This window comes from Periplaneta americana, chromosome 5 (genome assembly GCF_040183065.1).
Source record: "Periplaneta americana isolate PAMFEO1 chromosome 5, P.americana_PAMFEO1_priV1, whole genome shotgun sequence".
Lineage (NCBI taxonomy): Eukaryota > Metazoa > Arthropoda > Insecta > Blattodea > Blattidae > Periplaneta > Periplaneta americana.
Genome location: NC_091121.1, coordinates 75,632,499 through 75,655,585, shown reverse-complemented (window position 1 = coordinate 75,655,585; position 23,087 = coordinate 75,632,499). Strand labels below are relative to the sequence as shown.

At 36.6% G+C, this 23,087-nt stretch overlaps 1 protein-coding gene across 1 annotated transcript; it reads right to left on the bottom strand.

Annotated features, from left to right (window-relative positions):
* Positions 1-1,270: 1,270 nt before the first annotated feature.
* Positions 1,271-21,895, bottom strand: LOC138699836 (ribitol-5-phosphate transferase FKTN-like). The gene is made up of 5 exons (XM_069826025.1): positions 21,744-21,895; positions 21,311-21,644; positions 18,243-18,786; positions 15,900-16,158; positions 1,271-14,495 (listed from the first exon to the last, which is right to left on the bottom strand). The coding sequence occupies exons 2-5, from the start codon at positions 21,608-21,610 to the stop codon at positions 14,279-14,281; spliced, it is 1,320 nt and encodes a 439-aa protein (XP_069682126.1). The 5' UTR covers positions 21,611-21,644; positions 21,744-21,895; the 3' UTR covers positions 1,271-14,278.
* Positions 21,896-23,087: the final 1,192 nt, after the last annotated feature.

Sequence of the window (23,087 nt, the reverse complement as noted above, 5' to 3'; positions counted from 1 at the left end):
TGGAGCAGTGAAGAGGTGGTCAGGGTAGATCATTAGAAATCAGCCAAGTACTTGAATCACTGATGATAATGTTGACAACACCATAGTGGATTGGTTCAACTTTTGCAGGGAAGAGTGCGAGACTTAGCTAGAACATAACCCAAGAGAGATTGGGGAATTCGACAATCACGTGGAAATAGACAAAAGCTAGTACTTTCACAGGAAGTACCACTGGGGCCAGTGGAGAAAAGTGGGTCTTTGGCGGCATTGAAAGAAGTAGTGGAAAGTGTTTTTAGTTAAAGTACAAAATCAAGATGCTGCCATGTTGAAGGAGAAAAGTCATGAGTATGTGCTTCCCGCCATGTCATTTCAGACGGTTGGAGATGATATGGCAATTCCAATACACAAAACACGAGATCGAGTTTGACTAAAGATCAACTTCTACACTGGCGCCTCAATATAGAACAGTTGGAGGCCCAACTAGCCACAGAGCAGTGAAGAGGTGTAAGGGTAGATCATTAGAAATGACCCAAGTACTTGAATCACTGATGAATATGTTGACAACACCATAGTGGATTGGTTCAACTATTGCAGGGATGAGTCCGAGACTTTTCTAGAACATAACCCAAAAGAGATTGGGGGATTCGACGATTATGTGGAAATAGACAAAAGCTAGTACTTTCACAGGAAGTACCACTGGGACCAGTGGAGAAAAGGTTAGTGGGTCTATGGCGGCATTGAAAGAAATAGTGGAAAGTGTTTTTTAGTTAAAGTACAAAATCATGATGCTACAACATTGAAGGAGAAAATTAAACAGTACATGCTTCCTGCCACATCATTTCAGACAGTTGGAGATGATATGGCAATTTGAATACACGAAACACGAGACCGAGTTTGGCCAAGACCACTTCTACACTCACACCTCAATACAGAGCAGTTAGAGGCCCAACTAGACTCGGAGTAGTGATGAGGTGTCAGGGTAGATCATTAGAAATGAGCCAAGTACTTGAACCACTAATGACAACACATAGTGGATTGGTTCAACTTTTGCAGGGAAGAGTGCCACACTTTTCTAGAACATAACCCGAAAGAGATTGGGGGATTCGGCAATCACGTGGAAATAGACGAAAGCTGGTACTTTCACAGGAAGTACCACTGGGCCCAGTGGAGGAAAAGTTATTGGGTCTTCAGCAGCACTGAAAGAAGTAGTGGAAAGTGTTTTTTAGTTAAAGTACTAAATCAAGAATGAGAAACTGTAGAGAATGAAGTTGTTAAGTCAGACATATGATGTCTGCTAGAGAAGGAGGAATGAAGAAATTGGTGAGATAATCCTATGTGCACTAATTAAATTGGGTGCTTTTGCACAAGAGTTTAATCAGCAAATCTTCCAAGCGAACAGTTTTGTTAACTGAAAAGGGATTTAAATTACCACAAACAGTTTGACTTCAGTGGAATTTTTATTCGAGGGCAGTTTCAACAATTCGAAAACACTTCACTGATTTGTAGAGTGTTTTCACTGCATTAATCGATGATGACTGTCTGTGGGATGGTGATTCCCGGAATTGTCATTGCATGGAAAAGTGCGAGACTTTTCTAGAACATAACCCAAAAGAGACTGGGGATTCGACGATTATGTGGAAATAAACGAAAGCTAGTACTTTCACAGGAAGTACCAATGAGACCAATGGAGAAAAGGTTAGCCGGTCTTTAGCGGCATTGAAAGAAGTAGTGGAAAGTATTTTTAGTTAAGAATAAAATCAAGATGCTACCATGTTGAAGGAGAAAATTCAAGAGTATGTGCTTCCCGCCACATCATTTCAGACAGTTGGAGATGATATGGCAATCTGAATACACGGAACACGAGACCAAGTTTGGCCAAGACAAACTTCTACACTGGCACCTCAATACAGAGCAGTTGGAGGCCAAACTAGGCATGGAGCAGTGAAAAGGTGTCAGGTAGATCATTAGAAATGAGCCAAGTACCTGAATCACTGATGACAATGTTGACAACACCATAGTGGATTGGTTCAACTGTTGCAGGTAAGAGTGCGAGACTTTTCTAGAACACAACCCAAAAGAGATTGGGGGATTCGACAATCACGCGGAAATAGACGAAAGCTAGTACTTTCACAGGAAGTATCATTGGGACCAGTGGAGAAAAGGTTAGTGGGTCTTTGGTGGCATTGAAAGAAGTAGTGGAAAGTGTTTTTTAGTTAAAGTACTAAATCAAGAATGAGAAATTGTAGGGAATGAAGTTGTAAGTTAAACATATAATGGCACAACGGTGATGTCTGGTAGAGGAGGAGGAATGAAGAAACTGGTGAGATAATCCTGTCCACATGCTATGTGCACCAATTAAATTATGTGCTTTTGCATAACAGCTTAATCAGTATATCTTCCAAGCGAACAGTTTTAACTGAAAAGAGACTTAAATTACCAAAAGCATGTTGAACTCAATGGAATTTTTATTCGAGGGCAGTTTCAACAATTCAAAAACATTTCACTGATTTGTAGAGTGCTTTCACTGCATTAATCGATGATGATTGTCTGTGGGATGGTGATTCCAGGAATTGTCATTGCATGGAAGAGTAGGAGGAGACTTTTCTAGAACATAACCCAAAAGAGATTGGGGGATTCAACAATCACGTGGAAATAGACGAAAGCTAGTAGGGGGAAGTCTTGCAGCGCCGGTCAGCATACAGTACCAGTCAGTGTCTGTTTTTAAATACCGACAACAATTAGCAGGACGCGAAATGTAGTGTACGTTACTTCTAACAGTCAATAATCACTGGTAAATAATTCAAACTTAAATCTACATTCATTCGTTAACAAAGTCCGTTGAAAGACTTTTCTGTTTGCTGTTGCGCGAATCGACTAAATCTAAATTGACTGCCACCAAGGCAATTCGGTAAGTATCGTTATAAATCTCGTTTCATTCGATTCAGTCATGATTTATGAATTACTTTTGTGCATGATCCATTTTACATAACATAATGGTGCTATAGAAAAAAATATTATATGTTTCGTTGTGTGTCAGCCAGTACCGGTCACCTCTTGATCTTGCAGTACCGGTCATATTCTTTCATGTAAGTTACGTTCGTTTAATATTTTTATAGGACGTTCATGATGCCTCCAGTGATAAGTAGATATTCCAAAGGAAAATGGCATCCAGATTCCATGAAACAAGCTGTAGAGAATGTGTTACCTGGCCAACTTTCTATCCGCAAAACTGCTGAAATATACAATATCTCCAAAAGTACGTTGATTGATCGTGTTTCTGCTGTAAAAAGAGGTAAGGAAATTACATTCACTCCTGCACTTGGCCGTTTTAAACCCACGTTCAATGCCGAATTCGAAGGAGTTCTATTGGATCATGTGAAAGATATATCTGCTAGATATAGGAAAGAGTTCTTGAATCTAGCTTTTCAACTTGCTGAGGCCTTAAAAATTCCTCATCAATTCAACCATGACAAAATGACTGCTGGTAAACAATTTTATTATGATTTCATGAAACGGCACCCGAATTTTTCTCTCCGACCTGAATCGACAAGCCTTAATAGATCAATTGGGTTTAACAAGCCACAAGTCAATCGATTCCTTGAGAGTCTTACAAATCTAATGGAAAAATATGAATTCACACCCTATAAAATTTATAACTGTGACGAAACTAGTGTCACTACTGTACAAAAACATTCCAAAGTTATTTTGCTGAAACAGAACCGTCAAGTGGGTAAACTGACTTCAGCTGAAAGGGGAAGAAGTGTTACTGTACTATTCTGTATGAATGCTGGGAATCAGTACATTCCAGCATTTTTCATATTTCCTCGACAACGCATGAATGAAAGACTCCTCATTGGTGCTCCCAAAGAGAGCATAGGTGAAGCTCAATCGAACGTGGATCAAACTGAGAGCCCAACAGTTAGGCCTATGCTTCCATTCCCTGACATGACTTCTGCACCTAAGGCAAGTTCACATCATGAGACTAGTCCTAATAGGCCTACTCCTACTGATAGGCCTAATGATACCACCGTTGTGAAGGAAACAATTCAGCAGCTCAGCCCAATTTCGGATGCCAGTAAGAAGCGAGAAGTTAGTCGACGCCGAAAATCTGAAAGAAGTGAGGTTTTGACATCCAGTCCTTACAAGACACATCTAGAAGAAAAAACAATGAAAAGCTGAAGAGAGAAGTCAAGAGCCTAGTGCGTGGGAAACGCCCCCTATCAGGAAAATTCTCCCCAAAAATCTCAAGAAAGACAACTAATAAAAATGACGAAAAGGAGGAAACTACATGTATTTTTTGCGAGGAATCTCATGACGAAGATTGGGTCCAATGTTCTTCATGCCAAATGTGGGCTCACGAAGCCTGTGCCAGCATTCCTGAGACATCTGACATGTATGAATGTGATTTTTGTCAAAAGTAATATGTGACCGGTACTGCCTGCCAATTTTCTGATTGTATCGATTTTATGGACATTTAATTTGTTTATGTTTTGTATTAATCTTAATTTCTGAATTTTTTTTGTAATTACCATTGAGTTCAATAATATATGTACTTACATTATATCAAAAGAATGTGTAAAAAAGTTGAATGTTTTCTTAATTATAAACCAAAAACCTTAAGCGGTCGGTACTGGAAGACTTCCCCCTACTTTCACAGGATGTACCGTAAAATGGGGTGATTCCGACCATATGGTTTGAAACCGATCATATGCACGAGTTTCAACAATGAGGAGTGTGCGCGTTTCACTATAACAATAATCACCAGGTCGACTCATGTTTCTTGTTCTTGTGTAATTGAGCTACAACAATGGTCAGTTATAGCGCGCGATGTCAACAGATTTTATTCTCAACAGACGTTTATAATATTTGTGGCGTTCGTAGAAGAAGGTGGTGTTTAATATAACTTCTCCTGTTGTAATTTACCACTGTTGTTAAATTGGTAAGTCATGATATTTTTACTTTCTAACAAGGTTCTTTAGTACTAGTATTAATTTGCATGCGCATAGCTAATGTCATTTTGATGCTACGTATTAATAATCACAATATTACAATTTTGTAGGGTGAATCCGATCATGCGGGTGTACGAGAAAGTTGCTGGGCCGACAAGAAAATCCAACTATAAACCATAATTTCTCCTCAATGCTGTAAGAGCTGTACAGTCAGGCAAACTAAGTATGCGAAAAGCATCTGAACAATATGGCGTACCTTACACCACGTTAAATGACAAACTTAAAAATAAGTACAAAAACAAAATTGGTGGTCAGACAGCACTTAGCAGTAATGAGGAGAAACAACTTGTAGAAGGTGTATTGTGTTGTGCAAAGTGGGGATTCCCTTTGAGGAACAAAGATATTAGAAATATTGTACAGACATACCTAAATAGAAAAGGGAGGGTAGAGAAAAGATTTCAAGACAACCGACCTGGTCTTGAATGGGTAAGAAGTTTTCTTAATAGAAATAAAGAACTCACTGTCAGAATGAGAGAAAATGTAAAGAGGGCGAGGGCAGCAGTTTCTCGATCAACAGTGACTGATTATTTTAATAACCTTGAAGTGTCCTTGAATGGTGTTCCTCACACCAACATTATAAACTATGACGAGACTAATTTTTGTGATGATCCTGGTCAAGAAAAAGTGATAGTGAAGCGAGGCACTCGACATCCGGAGAGGATAGTAGATTATTAAAAAACCAGCATAAGTGTGATATAGCTGCTGCGGCAGATGGCACAGTGCTTCCACCCTACACTGTTTACAAAGCAAAACATCTCTACGACACTTGGACGGAAGGAGGTACAAATGGTGTGGGCTATAACAGAAACCAAAGTGGTTGGTTTGACCTTGCACTGTTTGAAGCATGGTTTAACCAAATCTTGTTACCTTACATAAAAAAATTGGAGGGACCAAAAGTGTTAATAGGCGACAATCTGTCTAGCCATCTATCACTAAATGTAATTAAACTGTGCAAGGAACATGCCATCCGTTTTGTATTGTTACCAGCTAACTCTACCCATTTGTGCCAGCCACTTGATGTGGCATTTTTTCGACCCCTAAAAAGTTCGTGGAGAAGTGTTTTAGATGACTGGAAATCAAAAAACAGGGTCGTGGTACCGAAATCTGAATTTCCAAGGTTACTGAAGAGTGCCTCTGAAAAAATAGGCATGAATATTCAAACCAATGTCGTTTCTGGATTCAGGAAGGCAGGAATAGTTCCATTATGTCCGAATAAAGTCATTTCGCAGTCCTGAAGAAGACACAGGTGACAATAATTCCGAAGGATCTTGGACATCAGCATTTGAAATGCAACTGAAAAAGGTTCGTTTTGGTGAATCATCAAATATAATACCTCATCGAGCAAAACGCTTGCCCCTAACTCCGGGCAAAGGAATTGTGACAAGAGACATTGTTGGAAGTGATGACAGTGATGAGGACGGGAAATCTGGAGTCTCTCAGGATTTAGTTTCTATTTCCACGTTATCCGACAATGAAGAAGAAGAAGAAGAAGAAGAAGAAGAAGACGACGATGATGATGAAAATGATGGCGAAGAAAAAGTTAAAGGAAAAAAGAAACAAAATGGACGTGAACATAATGGAAGTGGCATAGAAAATGGAAAAAGGAATGAAGAACTAAATAAAAATGATTTTGCCATTGTTAAATTCCCAACAAAAAAGCGGATTCGATTTTTTATTGGTAGAATTGACAGTGTAGATGATGATGATGACACATATAATATGACTTTTTTAAGAAAGAAAGTTGCTGAAAGTAGTGTGTATTTTGTCTTTCCAGAAATTGAGGATGCTATTGAAGCAGAAAAAAAAAAAAAACAAATTGTACGGAAGGTTGTGCCAGAGCATGGAAGGCGTGGTACTTATATTTTCAATAATATTAATGATTATGACATTGAATAGTAAGTCACATTGTTTGAAAATGTGTATCAATGCAGCTAGCTTAAGATAGAAATTGTTTTTGTAATGCCAGTTGTTTATTTGAGACAATTTGTAGGACACTGTACACATCTTATAATACGTTTGTTAAAACAGAAACTGTAATAAAATTTGATTTATTTTATGGACAGGTTTTTTTAAAATTCAAAACAGTGGTTGGTTTCACCCATTGACAGTCTGAATCCGATAGAATAAAGAAAATAAATATGTGATCGGATTCACCCCAACATGAGAGGTGAAACCGATCAACAATTAAATGTTTAAAAATAAAATAAATAATAATTATGAACAAAATTAAATCATGGACATATCACCCTCAAGGTTCGATGAAATTAAATTTAAATTTGCATTATGTTGTAACAAATCTATATTGTTAATATCTACAAAAAACTGAAAATTCTGATCAGATTCGCCCCACTTTACGGTACCATTGGGGCCAGTGGAGGAAAGGTTAGTGGGGTCTTCGGCAGCATTGAAAGAGGCAGAGAAAGTGTTTTTTAGTTGAAGTATAAAATCAAGATGCTACCATGTTGAAGGAAAAAATTCAAGAGTATGTGCTTCCCGCCACATCATTTCAGACGGTTGCAGATATTATTCCAATCTGAATACACGAAACACAAGACCGAGTTTGGCCAAGACCAACTTCTACACTGGTACCTCAATACAGAGCAGTTGGAGGCCCAACTAGCCAAGGAACTGTGAAGAGGTGTCAGGGTAGATCATTAGAAATAAGCCAAGTACTTGAATCTCTGATGAGAATGTTGACAACACCATAGTGGATTGGTTCAACTTTTGCAGGGAAGAGTGCGAGACTTAGCTAGAACATAACCCAAGAGAGTTTGGGGGATTCGACGATCACATGGAAATAGACGAAAGCTAGTACTTTCACAGGAAGTACCACTGGGGCCAGTGGAGGAAAGGTTAGTGGGTCTTTGGCGGCATTAAAGGAAGTAGTGGAAAGTGTTTTTAGTTAAAGTACAAAATCAAGATGCTGCCATGTTGAAGGAGAAAAGTCAAGAGTATGTGCTTCCTGCCACATCATTTCAGAGGGTTGGAGATGATATGGCAATTCGAATACACAAAACACGAGACCAAGTTTTGCAAAGACCAACTTCTACACTGGCGTCTCAATACAGAACAGTTGGAGGGCCAACGAGACACGGAGGGGTGAAGAGGTGTCAGGGTAGATCATTAGAAATGAGCCAAGTACTTGAACCATTAATGACAACACCATAGTGGATTGGTTCAACTTTTGCAGGAAAGAGTGCGAGACTTTTCTAGAACATAATCCAAAAGAGATTAGAGAATTCGATCATCACGTTGAAATAGACGAAAGCTAGTACTTTCACAGGAAGTACCACTGGGGCCAGTGCACAGTGGTTCCTATCACCTCAAAATCCGGCCAAAAATCGATTTTTCAAAGTGTGAATAACAGGATGTACCCCACCTACCATTGTTCTATTATGTCTGTGGGTCATAAAACTGCAGTTAGTGGTGAGAGCTGAAAGTGAGAGTTAGTTTGTGTGCCTGGTCCCTTGCCGCTAAGCTTATTTCTGACGCTCGTTTTAAGACACGTTTCTGGCATTTTAATCTTTTCTTATATGGTGAGTAATATATTTTCTGACTTTGTTTATGTCTATAGTGTTCTGACATAGTGGGTATTTAATCATATCATTTATTAGTCGTTGTATTTTAAAGCATTTAATACCGTAGTAAATATCTACCGTCGGAAATTTAAAAAAAGCATTTACGCAGACCTACAAAATTTTCCCGAAGTTCCCCGATTCTGATTTGTGTCGGAAGATATTGTCTGACAGTTCTAATTTTAGATTTTAAAAGAAAAAATTGTGCCTTCTTGTTCCTTTTGATGATATATCAAGAAACGTTTGCTATTGAGGGAATAGATTAGAAAGTAAAATTACCGATAATTGCAATTACAAGTTTATACTAAACGAAAAATCTGAACTGTGGTTTTATATCATAAATGATGATTATTATTGCAATCTACGATTATGAAATATCACTACAAATTAGTACTGCATTATTTAAAAAGCCGACTTATTTAGGATTTCTTTGTTTAATGATAGGTTGCAAGATGGCGTATAAATGGAAAAGAGAAACATTATATGCGATATTGCAACAAAACTCCGGTGCCAGAAAGGAACAACAGACATTTTTATTGAAACATGTCATAGCAGAAACGGGAATTGAAAGCTCTGAAGAAAAATTGAAAATACTAAAAAGGGATATTTCCCGATTTTGTAGTGAGTTGTTTCGACGACTAGACAGAGCTGGTAGAAAAGGAGATAGATTCCTTAAAGATAACAAAAAGTGACTTAGCAGTGAGTTCATTTCTGACATTGATGTCAATATCTGTTCATCTTCAATGAGGGGAAGACCACACAAGGATTTTGAAGAGAGTAGTGAGAGGACAAAACGAAGGAAAACAGAAACTCTAAGAAGCTCCGAACATGTGGAATCATTAACTTTTGCAGCAGAAGTGAAATACAGGGAAAGTGGGGACACTGATTCGGCAAAATTACTAGCTGAAATGCAAAAAACACCAACAAGACCATAAAAAATACGAAAAGCATGGGCATCAGCATCAACTAGCACAAATTCTGTTGAAAAATATAACAATGATAATGCTTTAGCTCTCTTTCTAGAATCCGGTGATACCAAATATTCTTATCTTTTGCACAGACATGGAGCAAAACAGCTTAATGCCGACATCTACCCATCATATCACAACATTTTAACTGCTAAAACACGATGCTATCCAGAAAATGTTCTTGTAACACAGGACTGTGCAGAAGTTAAACTTCAGGATTTATTAGATCATACAGCAGTGAGATTGATGCAAGTACAAGAACCAGTATTATCCATGACAGAAGAAAAACACCTAAAATCTTAAATATTATTGTCTAAGTGGGGATTCGATGGAAGCAGCGGACAGTCACAATATAAACAGAGACCGGAACAAGAGGACTTTTCCGACTCAGATATATCTTCACGTCCTTGGTACCACTACAGCTTTATTTTATTGATGAAAAATCTTAAAAAGTAGTGTTGTGGCAGAATCCTAAACCTTCTTCTACTTTATTTTGTCGACCAATAAAATTTCAATTTAAGAAAGAAACAAAAGATCTTGTAAAGGAAGAAGCTTCCAATATAGATACTCAAATAAAAGATCTGAGAAAAACTTCATGCAACATCAAGGGAAAACAGGCACAAGTAACTCATCAATTAATCTTAACTACGGTAGATGGCAAAGTGTATAACGCTATGACCTCAACTTCTTCACAGAACTGTTACGTTTGTGGAGCTACCCCGAAAATGATGAACCAACTGGACACTTTGGCTGCAAAACATACAGATTCATCAACATTTCAATTTGGTCTTTCGTCACAGCATGCTTGGATTCGTTTTTTCGAATGCTTGCTTCACATATCTTATAGGCTGGAAGTTAAAAAATGGCAAGTCAGAGGAAATAAGAATAAAGAAGCAGTTGAGAAACGGAAGCTGGATATTCAGCAAAAATTTTGGAGGGAATTGGGACTTCATGTCGACCATCCAAAACCGGGGGGCAGCGGAACATCAAATGATGGCAATATGGCCAGAACATTCTTCAACTGGGAAGACATATCTTCAGAAATTACAGGGTTAGACAGAGAAATAATTCATTGATTTGGAATAGTGTTAAAAACAATATCCCGTGGTTTTACAATCAACACTCAAGCATTTGAATATTATGCAAGGAAAACTGCCGAACACTTTATATCTCTTTACCCCTGGTATTATATGCCCGCTTCTGTCCATAAAGTATTAATACATGGTTCCACAATAATTTCTTCGGCAATATTCCCTACTGGACAGATGTCCGAAGCAGCTCAGGAAGCCAGAAATAAGCACTTCAAAGAATACAGAGAATCTCATTCCAGCAAAATTTCAAGAGAAGCTACAAACATCGATGTAATGCACAGACTTCTAGAGACATCAGACCCAGTCATTTCCTCTCTTACAAAGCAGTTTCAGATGAAACCAAGAAGGAAGAATCTTCCCAGAGAAGTAACTGACCTCCTCTGCTCAGAAACTCATCCTCAGTTCGGATATACTCTGCATGGAAGTGATGATAGTGAATAACTTCCTCAGGTAAGATCTCATAATCAAAGATGGTGAAAAACAATGTTTCTCAATTTTTTTTAAACAGAAAATATTTCCATTTGAGTTTAAAACACCACTAATTTCTTATGATGCTTGATGTAAAATGTAATATTATAAAATGAAAATGTCAATATTTATCATTTTTAATTCAATGTTGTATATAATTAATGACAACTAATTTTAAAAAGAGGATGGCGAACCACTGGTTGAGAACCAATGGTCTAATGGGTAATACAATGAAGTATTTTTGTTTTTTGTGACTTACTTAAGTCAATGTAGTATAAAAAATTTAAACAGTGAATGTCAGTTAGCTTTAAATATTTTTGGCTGGGTTTTGAGGTGATCGGAACCACTGTGCAATGGAAGGAAAGTTATCGAGTCTTCGGCAGCACTGAAAGAAGTAGTGGAAAGTGTTTTTTAGTTAAAGTACTAAATCAAGAATGAGAAATTGTAGGGAATGAAGTTGTAAGTCAGACATATGATGGCGCAACGGTAATGTCTGGTAGAGGAGGAGGAATGAAGAAACAGGTGAGATAATCCTGTCCACATGCTATGTGCACCAATTAAATTGGGTGCTTTTGCATAACAGCTTTATCGGCAAATCTTCCAAGCGAACAGTTTTGTTAACTGAAAAGGGATTTAAATTTCCACAAGCATGTTGAACTCAGTGGAATTTTTATTCGAGGACAGTTTCAACAATTCAAAAACATTTCACTGATTTGTAGAGTGTTTTCACTGCGTTAATCGATGATGATTGTCTGTGGGATGGTGATTCTCGGAATTGCCATTCTCAGACACATAGTATTACACCGTTCAAGACCATGATGCACAAGTCACTTAACTGCAAAGCAATTTTCAATAATGTTTTCTATATCATTGCAAAATGATCAAGTGGATGAATAAGCATGTTTTTAATTTTAGCTCATAATATGCAAATATGTTTCTTCTTGTATTTCACCTATGCTCAATTTGTCAATTTTCTCTCCATCTGAAAATATTAGTGAAATATAATCTGGTATGTGAAGTAATAGAAAATTATTTTTGTATTAATTAATAAGTTGTAGACTGATAGCCATATGCACCATTCTCGATCATCTAGCCCGTTTATTAGCAATCATGGAAACATGGTTAATTCTTGACAATGATCAAGTTACAGATGCGATGCACCAACATTTTCCCTCGATCAACTCAGTACCGTCAGCTGACGGTACGCTCGCTTGAGAAGAATCATCTGAGCGCTAGGTTACCGCGTATAAAACAGCGAACTAATGCACTCTGTCAATTATCGCTTCGTTTTTGTTTGTCGGACTGCTTTCAAACATCCTCGCAGTTTTCAAATAACAAGTTTCAATAATCATGGAAGAAAAAAAGAAACGAGCACCAAACTTCTCACAGTTCGAAGTGGGAATTCCTCTACAACTCGTCAGCAATTATCCATCCATATTACAGAATAAAAGTACTGACGGAAGTTCTCTAAGAGAAAAGCAGGCTACCTGGTTGGATTTAACCTCACAATTCACATGAGTTATATGTGTTTACATAATTCCACATAATTTGTAACGTAATTTATACAGTGGTTATTTCATATTATTGATAATAATTGGGAAAATTTCAGTATACAGATAGCTCACTGACAATTATCTTGAAATAGGCTACTAAAAAGAGCAGATTTGTATGTGTTTGTCGAATGCTCATCATCTTGCTTACGAAAGACACATTTCAGTGCCAATTATTTATTTGGGAAAATTTCAGTATACGGATACCTCGCTAACAATTATTTTAAAATTAAAAAAAAAAAATTCGTCTGTGTATGTCGAATATGCATGATCATGCATACGAAAAAGAAGTTTTTAGTGCCAATTTATTTTGTGTGCACAAGGTTGGAATTTTGGAGTAAGAGGGAAAGTAAAGTATCCTTGTTCTGAAATTTATCCATTTATTTTGTGTTCACAAGGTTGGAATTTTGGAGTAAGAGGGAAAGGAAGGTATCCGTGTAATTTCTCTTAATTCAAGCGTAAATAGCCTAATTGTCCAAAATGTCATGTAGGTCCTAATAGTTTCAAATGGCAAATCTATATGTAATTAGTGATAATCTCGCATTCTACAAAATGGTCATTTAGTTTTGCTATATTATTACCGGCATAGAGTAACTACTTTATTATTATGTTAACAAAATTGGACAATTAGGCCTAAATAATATTTTGTCCTCAAGTAAAGTCCCGATCATCCAAAGCAGAAACATATATAAAACATTAGTCTATTTTGAGAAAGAAGAACATTTTATTATTCATCTACAAACTTACTCTTTCTACAATAACACCAATTCTGTTATTTCCGCAGTGATTTGCGTCTTCAAGATACATCATTTCATCTTCAATTCCATCAAGTAAGTCAAATCGTGCCGCCATTTTGGTTTTCCCGACTTGACCATGTTCAATTCAAGATAATCGGTCCCACACACATGATCAAATTTGATCATCATCAATTCGCTTGTTTAACTTTGATCGAGATTGATACTCCGCAAATTGGCATTGAAGATGGTCAAGTGCCGACTTAACCATGGTCAAATTTTAATCGAGAATGGTGCACACGGGCATGAAACAATAAAATAATAAATTGCCATACGAACTCCAACTTAACTTCAATATGACTTTCAAATGATTCAATGAACATGCAAAATATGCGGAATTTACAGCATCGTCTTGGCCTGGGTGGCGCAGTCGGTAGAGTGCTGGTCTTCTTTGCCCGAGGTTGCGAGTTCGATCCTAGCCCAGGCTGATGGCATTTAAAATGTGTTTAAATGCGAAGGCTCATGTCAGTAGATTTACTGCGGCACAAAATTCCAGCACACTGGTCACGCTGATATAACCTTGGCAGTTGCGAATATCATTAAATAAATTTACGATAATCTTACAGCGTCATTAGAGGTAAATAAACAAATGGTTTTTTTTAGAAAAATAACGTAGGCCTATTTCGAAAAAACGAAATTTCACCATAACGAAATAATTTCAGAGATCCCTAGTATTTCGTTATACTGGCATTTTACCTTAATGGTGTATAAATAAAAATTAAAGTTTCTATAAACTGAGGAGGACTTAAGACGGGCTCCATACTAGTTTCTGTAAAAAAAAAAAAATAATAAATAAATTGATAGCGAGAAATTAAAAAGTATGGTAGGATCTGCATTACCATGTTCAGTTGTACACTCTCATTACTTGAGGCCATTCTTCGGCAGGCCATTCTCCATTCTCTCTAACATTTGGTGGACTGCTCTTCCAGTCCCATCGAGTCACTGGGGTGAACCAGTCAGAGCCATAATTTGACTCAATGTATGCCTGAGTTTCGCAAGGCACTCTCACTTTCAATTCTAGAAACTCTGTCCAACACAATGTGAAGCGTGGAAATATGTACCTGAAAAAGAAGAACATTTTCAGGTGCACTGTCTTAAAATTAAGTAAAAAAAATATACATATGAAGAGTCCGCTGCAAGAATGATGGATGTCACTTTCTTGTCGAAAATGAACCAAGACTGTCAATGCATAGCTTAAGACATATAGAATGTATATAGAGAGTTATGTGGCATTAACACTGATAGTCATTGTCCAGTAATGATCGGAAAATCACAGTTAAGCTTTGAGCGCTAAGCATTTCAAACTTTCAATTGCTTCTTCTGCAAAATGTATTCCAAATGACATCCATCATTCTTGAAGTGGACTCTTCATATATTTAAATAAATCAGTGAAAATATGTAATCAAAATAATTATGAAATGTTCTGCTCTACGTCTGTAAACTAGGCTTACAATATTATTAAAGAATTGATGTCAATAGAAATGGATTTCTGGTGATACAGACGAGGCTCTTACATATAAAATTAAAAAATAAATCTCCATTAAATAAATGTACGCAACAGAACATTTGAGAGTGTTGAGTACATGTTAAAATAATGCTGGATGAAAGAATGCCAAGGAGAGTAAATAGCCATGACGGATGGTTACCAGTGCATAGAAGATGTGAGCTCATGTGATGTGAGCAAAAATGTCATGCCGCACACCCAGCTTGGACTGATCACCAAATATAAAAGCTGATAATTTGTACAGTAAGGTGTCAGTATTCCTGCCACGTCATTTATACTCTCTCCTTTAGTAATGGAAGAGATTTACTGGAGTCAGAACGTGATTTACGTAAGTGACAAATTTAGCCTAACTTGATTAGGCTATTCGAATGAGTTATTTATGAAAGGGCCTAAGTCGCTAATTTTGTGAAAATGGGTTTGTAATGTAATACTACTCTTTGGGTGTAGGTACATCGATTTAGATATGAAGAGGACTAAGTTTCACACTCTATAATGCTTAGTAGAATTTATGATACAATTTTTATTTTAGCCTTAATTTCAAAATTTCGGCCAGTAAGCAGTTTTTCTTAAACTGCTAACAATTTAGTATTCAAGACTTAGGCCCTTTCATAAATAACCTATTCATTTATGCACTATGTACAAATTGCATAACAAATCACAGTTTTCTGAAAAAAAAAAAAAAAAACAGCATTCAAAAAGTCTACCTGATCAGACTAAAATAATCAGAATTTATTTTGATTGCCTTTAAATGTATTAATTTTGAATAGTGACGTTGTTGCATTTTGAATGTAATTATTTACTTAAAGAAATAAAATCAAGTCATTACACTACTTTTCCTTTACTTAGGGTATAAGTTTTTACTTCTTTGAACAAAAATTCTTATACGGAAAAAAATATTCAAGATGAAAAAGAAATTCTCTGCATCAAAGAAAAGAATGAATAAAATTCCATGACAACTCACTTGAACTTCTTTCCTGATTTTGCTTGTGTTCCTCCATTCCATATAAAACGTCCATCTTCATAGAAGAAAAATATGTCAAGTTTGAGATCTCCACTGGAAAAGGATAATTCCAAGCTGTCATTTACTTTTCCGAACCAATGCTTCAATGTAAAGCCATGTGCAAGAAACTCTGGCACTATCTGTTCACTGTAATCTGTGATAAATATTCCTATGTCTACATCTTTACTGTATGGGATGATGTCACACTGACGGAAATAACCTGCAAGAACAGCAAAAAAGGCAGTCACACACTGTAAAATGTAGTAAAGTAAAGTAAATCTGTGGCACTACAGCCCATGAAGGGCCAAGACCGACCAGCCGGCTGCTGGTCTTATGTCCACCGAGGCAGAGGCATAAAAGTGGAGGTATTGTGTGGTTAGCACATTTATCCCCAGCCATTATAGCTGGTTTGGGGAGCTACCTACTGTACCTCCCCAAGTACATCATGATGCTGGATGGGCACCGATCCCATACATTGGCTGAAATTTCACGAGAAAATATGTAAAATGTAGACAGATTTAAATTTAATATGTCAAAACTATAGATAGTGTTTTCGTGTATTCCATTTATAATCTGAGAATAATCATATCTCATCGACGCAATGCACTGCTGACACATCACCTCCTCCTGTATCAGGTGAGTCAGTCTTTCAGAAAACAGCAGCATACAAAACCATCCAATCAATCCCAGAGAATGGAGGGTAATTCTTTACTATAGCATTGGCACATTAAGATATAAATGTATTTACATCCTTATGTATCATATCTGATCAAAAAGAGAAAAAGGAATTGGTTAGGTCACTGACTGAGAAGAAACTGCCTACTGAAGGATGCACTGGAAGGAATGGTGAATAGGAGAAGAGTTCAGGGCAGAAGAAGATATGAGATGATAGACGACATTAAGATATGTAAATCATATGTGGAGACTAAAAGGAAGGTAGAAAATAGGAAAGAATGGAGAATGCTGCGTTTGCAGTGAAAGACTTGCCCATGGGCAGAACACTTATCCTATGTATGTATTATATACGAAAAAAAAAAAAAAATTGAGAGCCAATTTCACACCGAAAATAAGGGTCGAAAGTTGCTGTGAAAGCATTGGTCGGTGGGATTGCTTGAGCAAGGTGGAAGAGATAGGCAGCAGGGAGGGGAAGCACATGGATCTCATTTCCGTGCGTTTCTTTATACTGATTCACAGAGAAAAAGGGAGTTTTCGTTAGGTCGAATCAGTGACAGATTATGTTAGGTTAGTTTAAGGTTTTGGTATGCCTTGAAAGGGCATAGTCATCTCTCTACTGGCCCCTGCTTTCACAGTAACTTTCGACTCTTATTTTGGGTGTGAAACATGTGTCGGCACTCAATTTTTTTTCTTTATGATAATTATCTATGACTCATCTAGAACCCAAGAATGTAAATACATTTCTACCTTAACGTGGTAGCGCTATAGTAAAGAAATACCGAACACAATATTACACAGAGAACTATTTTACAGAAAACCTATAAGTAAAGAAAATAAAAATGTTGCAAAATGTACAAAAAGCACATACTTAGGCTTTGTTATGATAATCCAGGATTTCCTGTATCAGCTATCATGCACTCAATCAAAAGTGTCGTAATAAGTGTTTTATGATATATCAAAAAGAAGGAAAAAAGGTACTGACAGAAGAAAATTTAGCCAATATTCAGGCGAAGGTAATTATTTACTTTAGCTGACAGCGCATATTTTAGACAAAATTTAATCACCAGAACTCCTTGATTTGGTTTGGAAAATAAGTATAAATTAATAAAATTGAGCAAAAAGTAATAAGAAATAACTCTAACCATGTCAGAGTCCTCAGCCTCCTGTCATTTACACTAGGAAATAGATATAAGGTTGTGATTGATACTGTGTGGACGAACTCACATGTGTGGAGACTCAGTGTTATCTTGTCCAGTAACACTTCATAACCCCCTTATGACATCATGGGACATGAATTGTTATTGGGGAAGATAACGTTGAGACTCCACACATATGAATTCGCTCACGCAGTTGAAGAACTAGAGCAAAAGATAAAAGTAGGCTGGATCAGGACCCTACATGGACTGTAATGCTGAGGAGTAAGTAAGTATCACTATATTGTTATGGAAAATAAAAGGCACTTGAAATAGCAGCAACAAAGTTTCCTCAGAAACTTGTACGAATCTATCTGAAAGGGACGTAGAATTTGGAGGCGAGTCCTTCCTCTCCCTCCCACCCCTAAGGCTCCTTCTTCAAAATTTATTCACGTTTAATTCAGAATTATGTTAAGAAAAATATAAATGCACATACCTAAACAAGTTCCACTGCTTATCCAAAATCGTACACCAAGTTTATCCAATAAAGTCTTGGCCCTTGAAAGTAATTTCCATGCTCGATGAACAAACCTCAATGCTTCATGTGTTGTGTCCTTTCCATGAGCTCGATGGAATGAGTCTGCTAGCATGTGATTACACTCGATAAATCGTGAACAACTTGCTTCACGCAAGAAACGGGGGATATCTTTTGGAATTAACATTGGGACACCATCAGTATGCACCAGTTCCGTTTCAAACTTGTCAAAGGCTCCTTCAGTTTTCATCATTTGCACCCCATGCACTGATAATCCCAGTGCTGACAGTTCAGGTATTGCTTTAGGATCGCTAAGGAGGTTGCCATGCCACCAGTAGTTGCCTTCTCTCTCGTGAAATAACACGAGATGTATCACAGTATTTCTCTTGAGCAAATAGCAGATTGGGATGTTTATAGAAATACCAGACGGTACCTCAGGTGGGTTTGTGTTTTGTAACACAACAACATGGAATTTAGCGTCTTCTAGCATTGCTACAAACTCACCCTGGAACAGATAAGTATGTAAGTCAGGTTGGAATAATTCTGACAATGTAAAAAAAGTGAATCTGAAATACAAAGCATTATTTACAGAGGAGTCACAAGCGATTTATTTTTTATTATGTACTACCACCAGTGAGGGAAGTGAGATGGTATGCGTCAGTATGGAATACCGCCACTGGTTTCTATGGCCAGAAAACATACCATTAATGAAAAAGTGCATACAGTCACTGAAAAAATGTGATCCGTAAAAATTTGTTTATATATTTCTTTACAGCAAAGAGTACTATCTGTTTGCTTCGTAAATTTAAACCACAGCCTTCTGGAACTGTATTCAACATTTATTTAGACACGTTTACTTGAGAAGTCAATCCCTGGAATGCTTACAAGGGTAGTATTTCAAGTATAGAAGATTGTAGTCTGTAGCTTGTGGTGACCATTGTTGCCAATTCAGTGACTCATTTTTGTTGTTGTTGCACTTCTTATTAGTAATTAATTAAGGCACTTTGAAGCTTCAACATTATTTTAAATGACGTCGCAATGGATACTGCAAAATAATCTAGTAAATAACCGAAGTAACTTGAAATTATTTTATTAAGAAATTTAAAGTGTTGCGTAAGCTTCAAAGATTCGCATTACTGACTGCACGAAACAATTTATTGTATACATCATGTATGTACGTATATGTTGTAAGGGAAGGAATATGCCTTTTTTAAATCAGGGTATGCCAAGAGAAAATCTTGAGGCAGCATACCGTCTCTGGTTTTTTTCCACTTCCCTCACTGACTACTACTACCATTACTACAACCATTTTTCTGATTGTTGGTATCGTGAAGACATGACAATATTATATCTGTAACTCTGGATTGTCGATCATTATTCATATTACACCAATAGTATTAAAGCACGATTATTAGCAGATTAAGCACCAAAATAAATTACTTTTATTATTAGTAAAGTTAGTCATTGTTTCAAATATTTCAATCAATCAATCTTCTTAATGTATCCAGCTGTCTGCTGACAACATAAAGTCCACTATAGTCCACTGTAGTCTATTCAGTTTTTGTTTTTCATGAGAAATGAGAGGTATTTTGATCAGTGATCATTATAGATGCCTATTGCTAGTAGCCAGAGTTGGGGTGTAGCCAATATATACTGCAGGACTGTGTCTTCTGCAACTGGTAGATGATTTTAAATTAATTCTTTTGTGGTTTACGGATGGAAAGTATAGAAGAATGTGTTCCTGATCTTCATCATGATTATTACACTACAGACAAGTAGGATTATCAGAAAGGATTTCAAATATTTAAATTTCATACACATTACATTACAATTAATTAGAAAATTGCAAATAAACAAGAAATATTGGTTTAAAATGACAAAAAGAGGCATTTATTAGCAAGAAATACCTTAAAGAGGCAAAATAGGCAAAATAAAAATTGGCCCTATCACTTTGATTTACTCCAAATCACATTTATATCTAGATGCAAATAATGATTTACTTCCATCCAGTAAAAAAGGCATTTTGCCAAACATCCAGACTCTAGTTATAACCATATCCATGAAAAATCTTACATGTCTACGGTTATAACTGAAGTGTGTTGTAGTCTAATTGTGTTATTACAGTACTGATTCTGACTGCAACAACCACAGTCATCTCCGAGAACTCGCGCAGGTACATTGGTAAACCAAACTGATTACAACTCTGTACTATAGCCCTACCTATAAACACTGAAGTGAAACTGCATTTCGTTGCACGGTCCAACTTAACTACACTACCACCACTTCACACTCTGCTATAATCTAGGCCTACAACTTTTCAACTAGTCCCTATCATTTAGTTCCATGTACAACAGGGTTTTTATTGACTTCAGAATTTCACACACTTCACACATTGCTATTTTTATAAAACATGAAACAAATTTCTAAATATTTTCCAATACCTAGATCTCAAATGGGTAATTAGCCTATGTATTGTTCGTTTTTCATAAAACGAATAGGCATCACTGGAGATGAGGTGGCAGGGAGAAATACGTTAGTGATATGAATGTTTACATTATGTGACACAGTAGTGACGCTATTAATTAAAAAGTACCTATGCAGGCTTCATCAATTGCTGGTGTTTGCTTTTGTGCTTACAAAGTGAGAAGTTAAGCTATTAATTACAATTCGTACTAGATTAAACAATTATTTCCGTTCTTATTGAAAATAGGATATCATCAATATAATCCCATACGTGAAATTTCGGCATCTCCCCACACTATACACAGGAGACAAAACGCACCGGGTGCGCTTTCGAACAGGGGCAGCGGCATTTTCCCTAAGGTTAGAGCCCAGTTTAGGTGTGTGTGTTTAATCGGAAAAAATGTCATATAAACATCCATCCTATTCTCAATATTTTCTAGCCCCTAATTTTCGATTAATATACACACACCTGAACTGGGCTCTAACCTTAGAGAAAATGCCGCTGCCCCTGTTCGGAAGCGCGCCCATAATGTCATTATTTTCCAAAAACATATAAATATACTTACACTCTGTCTGATTCCTCTAAATAATGTAATAAACGTTGCAGGATATCTTGTTTCACAGAGAATGCATTGCTTTCGGATTTCATTTTTTGTATTTATAAAATTCTGCAGAACTTCAGAGTCTACTGCAAACAATGACATATGTAATTTGGAGGTTATGTTGACAAGAGTCCCAACATCCTTAAGAATATATGTGCGGTGTTGATTGTATGGGTACAACAACAACACAAGGAGACCTAATTGAGCAATGAGGAGGATTAATCCACCCACAAGGCAGATATGAATGGCAGACCTTTTTTTCATAGTAATCTTCAAAAAATTTGCTTCAAATCTCCATCTGAAACGAGGAAATGTACAGTAATGTGCATTTAATACTAGCAACTTTGTTGTAAGTGATAATGAACAAAATATTTGAAAGAGATATCACACTGCTCACCTTCGTTTTTATATATCATTATTCACTTCACTTGCAACATACTATTCACATTTACATAATTTAAAGAGAATATGACTCCAATACCGTCCAGTAAGTATTCTACCTTTAACTTCACTTTTCAAAATGAACACAAAATAAACACAAGTGCTTTATGGCACTGCTAGTTGAATCGTCTTTAACTATTCGTTATAAAGGAAGTTATGTACGATCCAACATGTTGTGAATTGATTTCTTGCAAATATCACATTACATTCAGTAACCCTATCAGTTTATCGGAGAATTTATAGTATTTTGGAAGCATTTTGCTGCCAAACAAAGTAAGCATGAACTTCTTTAAATATTGTGCAACAGTCATGAAATGTTTAATATTATTCTGTAGAATATTTAAAGAGATTATAGGTGACAGGGTATCTGGGACATAAGATGACATTAGCGCTCCCACGTGGTGAGTGCTCAACAATTCTCTTGGCGACATTTATTGCGCACACATTGTTAGCATTGATACGTTGCGTCTTCCATTCTATGTTGATTTTTGTATTGTTTTTTTTTTTACCTTCGCGTAAATTGTCAATGAATGTTTTAACGTCAGTCATCTAACGTCAATTCCATCATCTGACAGCATGGTAGTTTATATTGGCAACATAGCTCTGTTACTTCCTGCACACACAACACGTATTAAGATATAGAACTGTATAACCAGTGGCGGCTCGTGAACTTGTGTATTGGAAGAGCTGCATTAGATTTTGGTACATACAAATTTCACTTCTTGATACCACTACTAATAAGTATAGGACAAAAATAAATGCACTATATATCGAAAAACCAAAACTTCCTAACTTAGTTGGGAGATGTCTGTGGCATCATTTGCTTTAATATATATAAAAAAAAAAAAAAAAAAAAAAAAAAAAAAAAAAAAAAAAAAAAAACTAATACCATCGATTTCAGTCTGAATTTCAGATCGGCAGACACTGAACTTGCAATCAATCAGTGCATACTGAATTGTCTTAGAATTACCTTTCAACAGTGGCATGTTCCAAATGATTTTTGAGAGGCTCATTTAGATTACTCGCGAACTGTAGCAACCCATGAAATACACCAGGGTTCTTCGAATCGTTTTTTCATCATGTCCCCTAAGGAAAAGTTCATATTGACCACAAAATTTGATACAATAAATATTTTTTAAAAATAATTTCACGATTTTTTCTCACTTCTTGATTATGGTTGAGAATTTTTGTTCTGTTCGTTTCACTTAATTCCACAGTAATATTAGTTTTGCCTAACATAGCCAATGAAACAACATTTTTCAGGTGAGACTGCGAAGATTCGTGCATTTTGCTTTTTAGG

What these genes read in the sequence shown, in the direction of transcription:
- LOC138699836 (XM_069826025.1), bottom strand. Translation starts at nt 21,610, where the DNA reads ATGAAAAAAAGGTCTGCCATTCATATCTGCCTTGTGGGTGGATTAATC. An exon ending in TTAGAGGAATCAGACAGAGT is followed by an intron (nt 18,787 to 21,310) that starts GTAAGTATATTT and finishes TATCTGTTCCAG; the next exon opens with GGTGAGTTTGTAGCAATGCT. An exon ending in AAGCAGTGGAACTTGTTTAG is followed by an intron (nt 16,159 to 18,242) that starts GTATGTGCATTT and finishes CTGTTCTTGCAG; the next exon opens with GTTATTTCCGTCAGTGTGAC.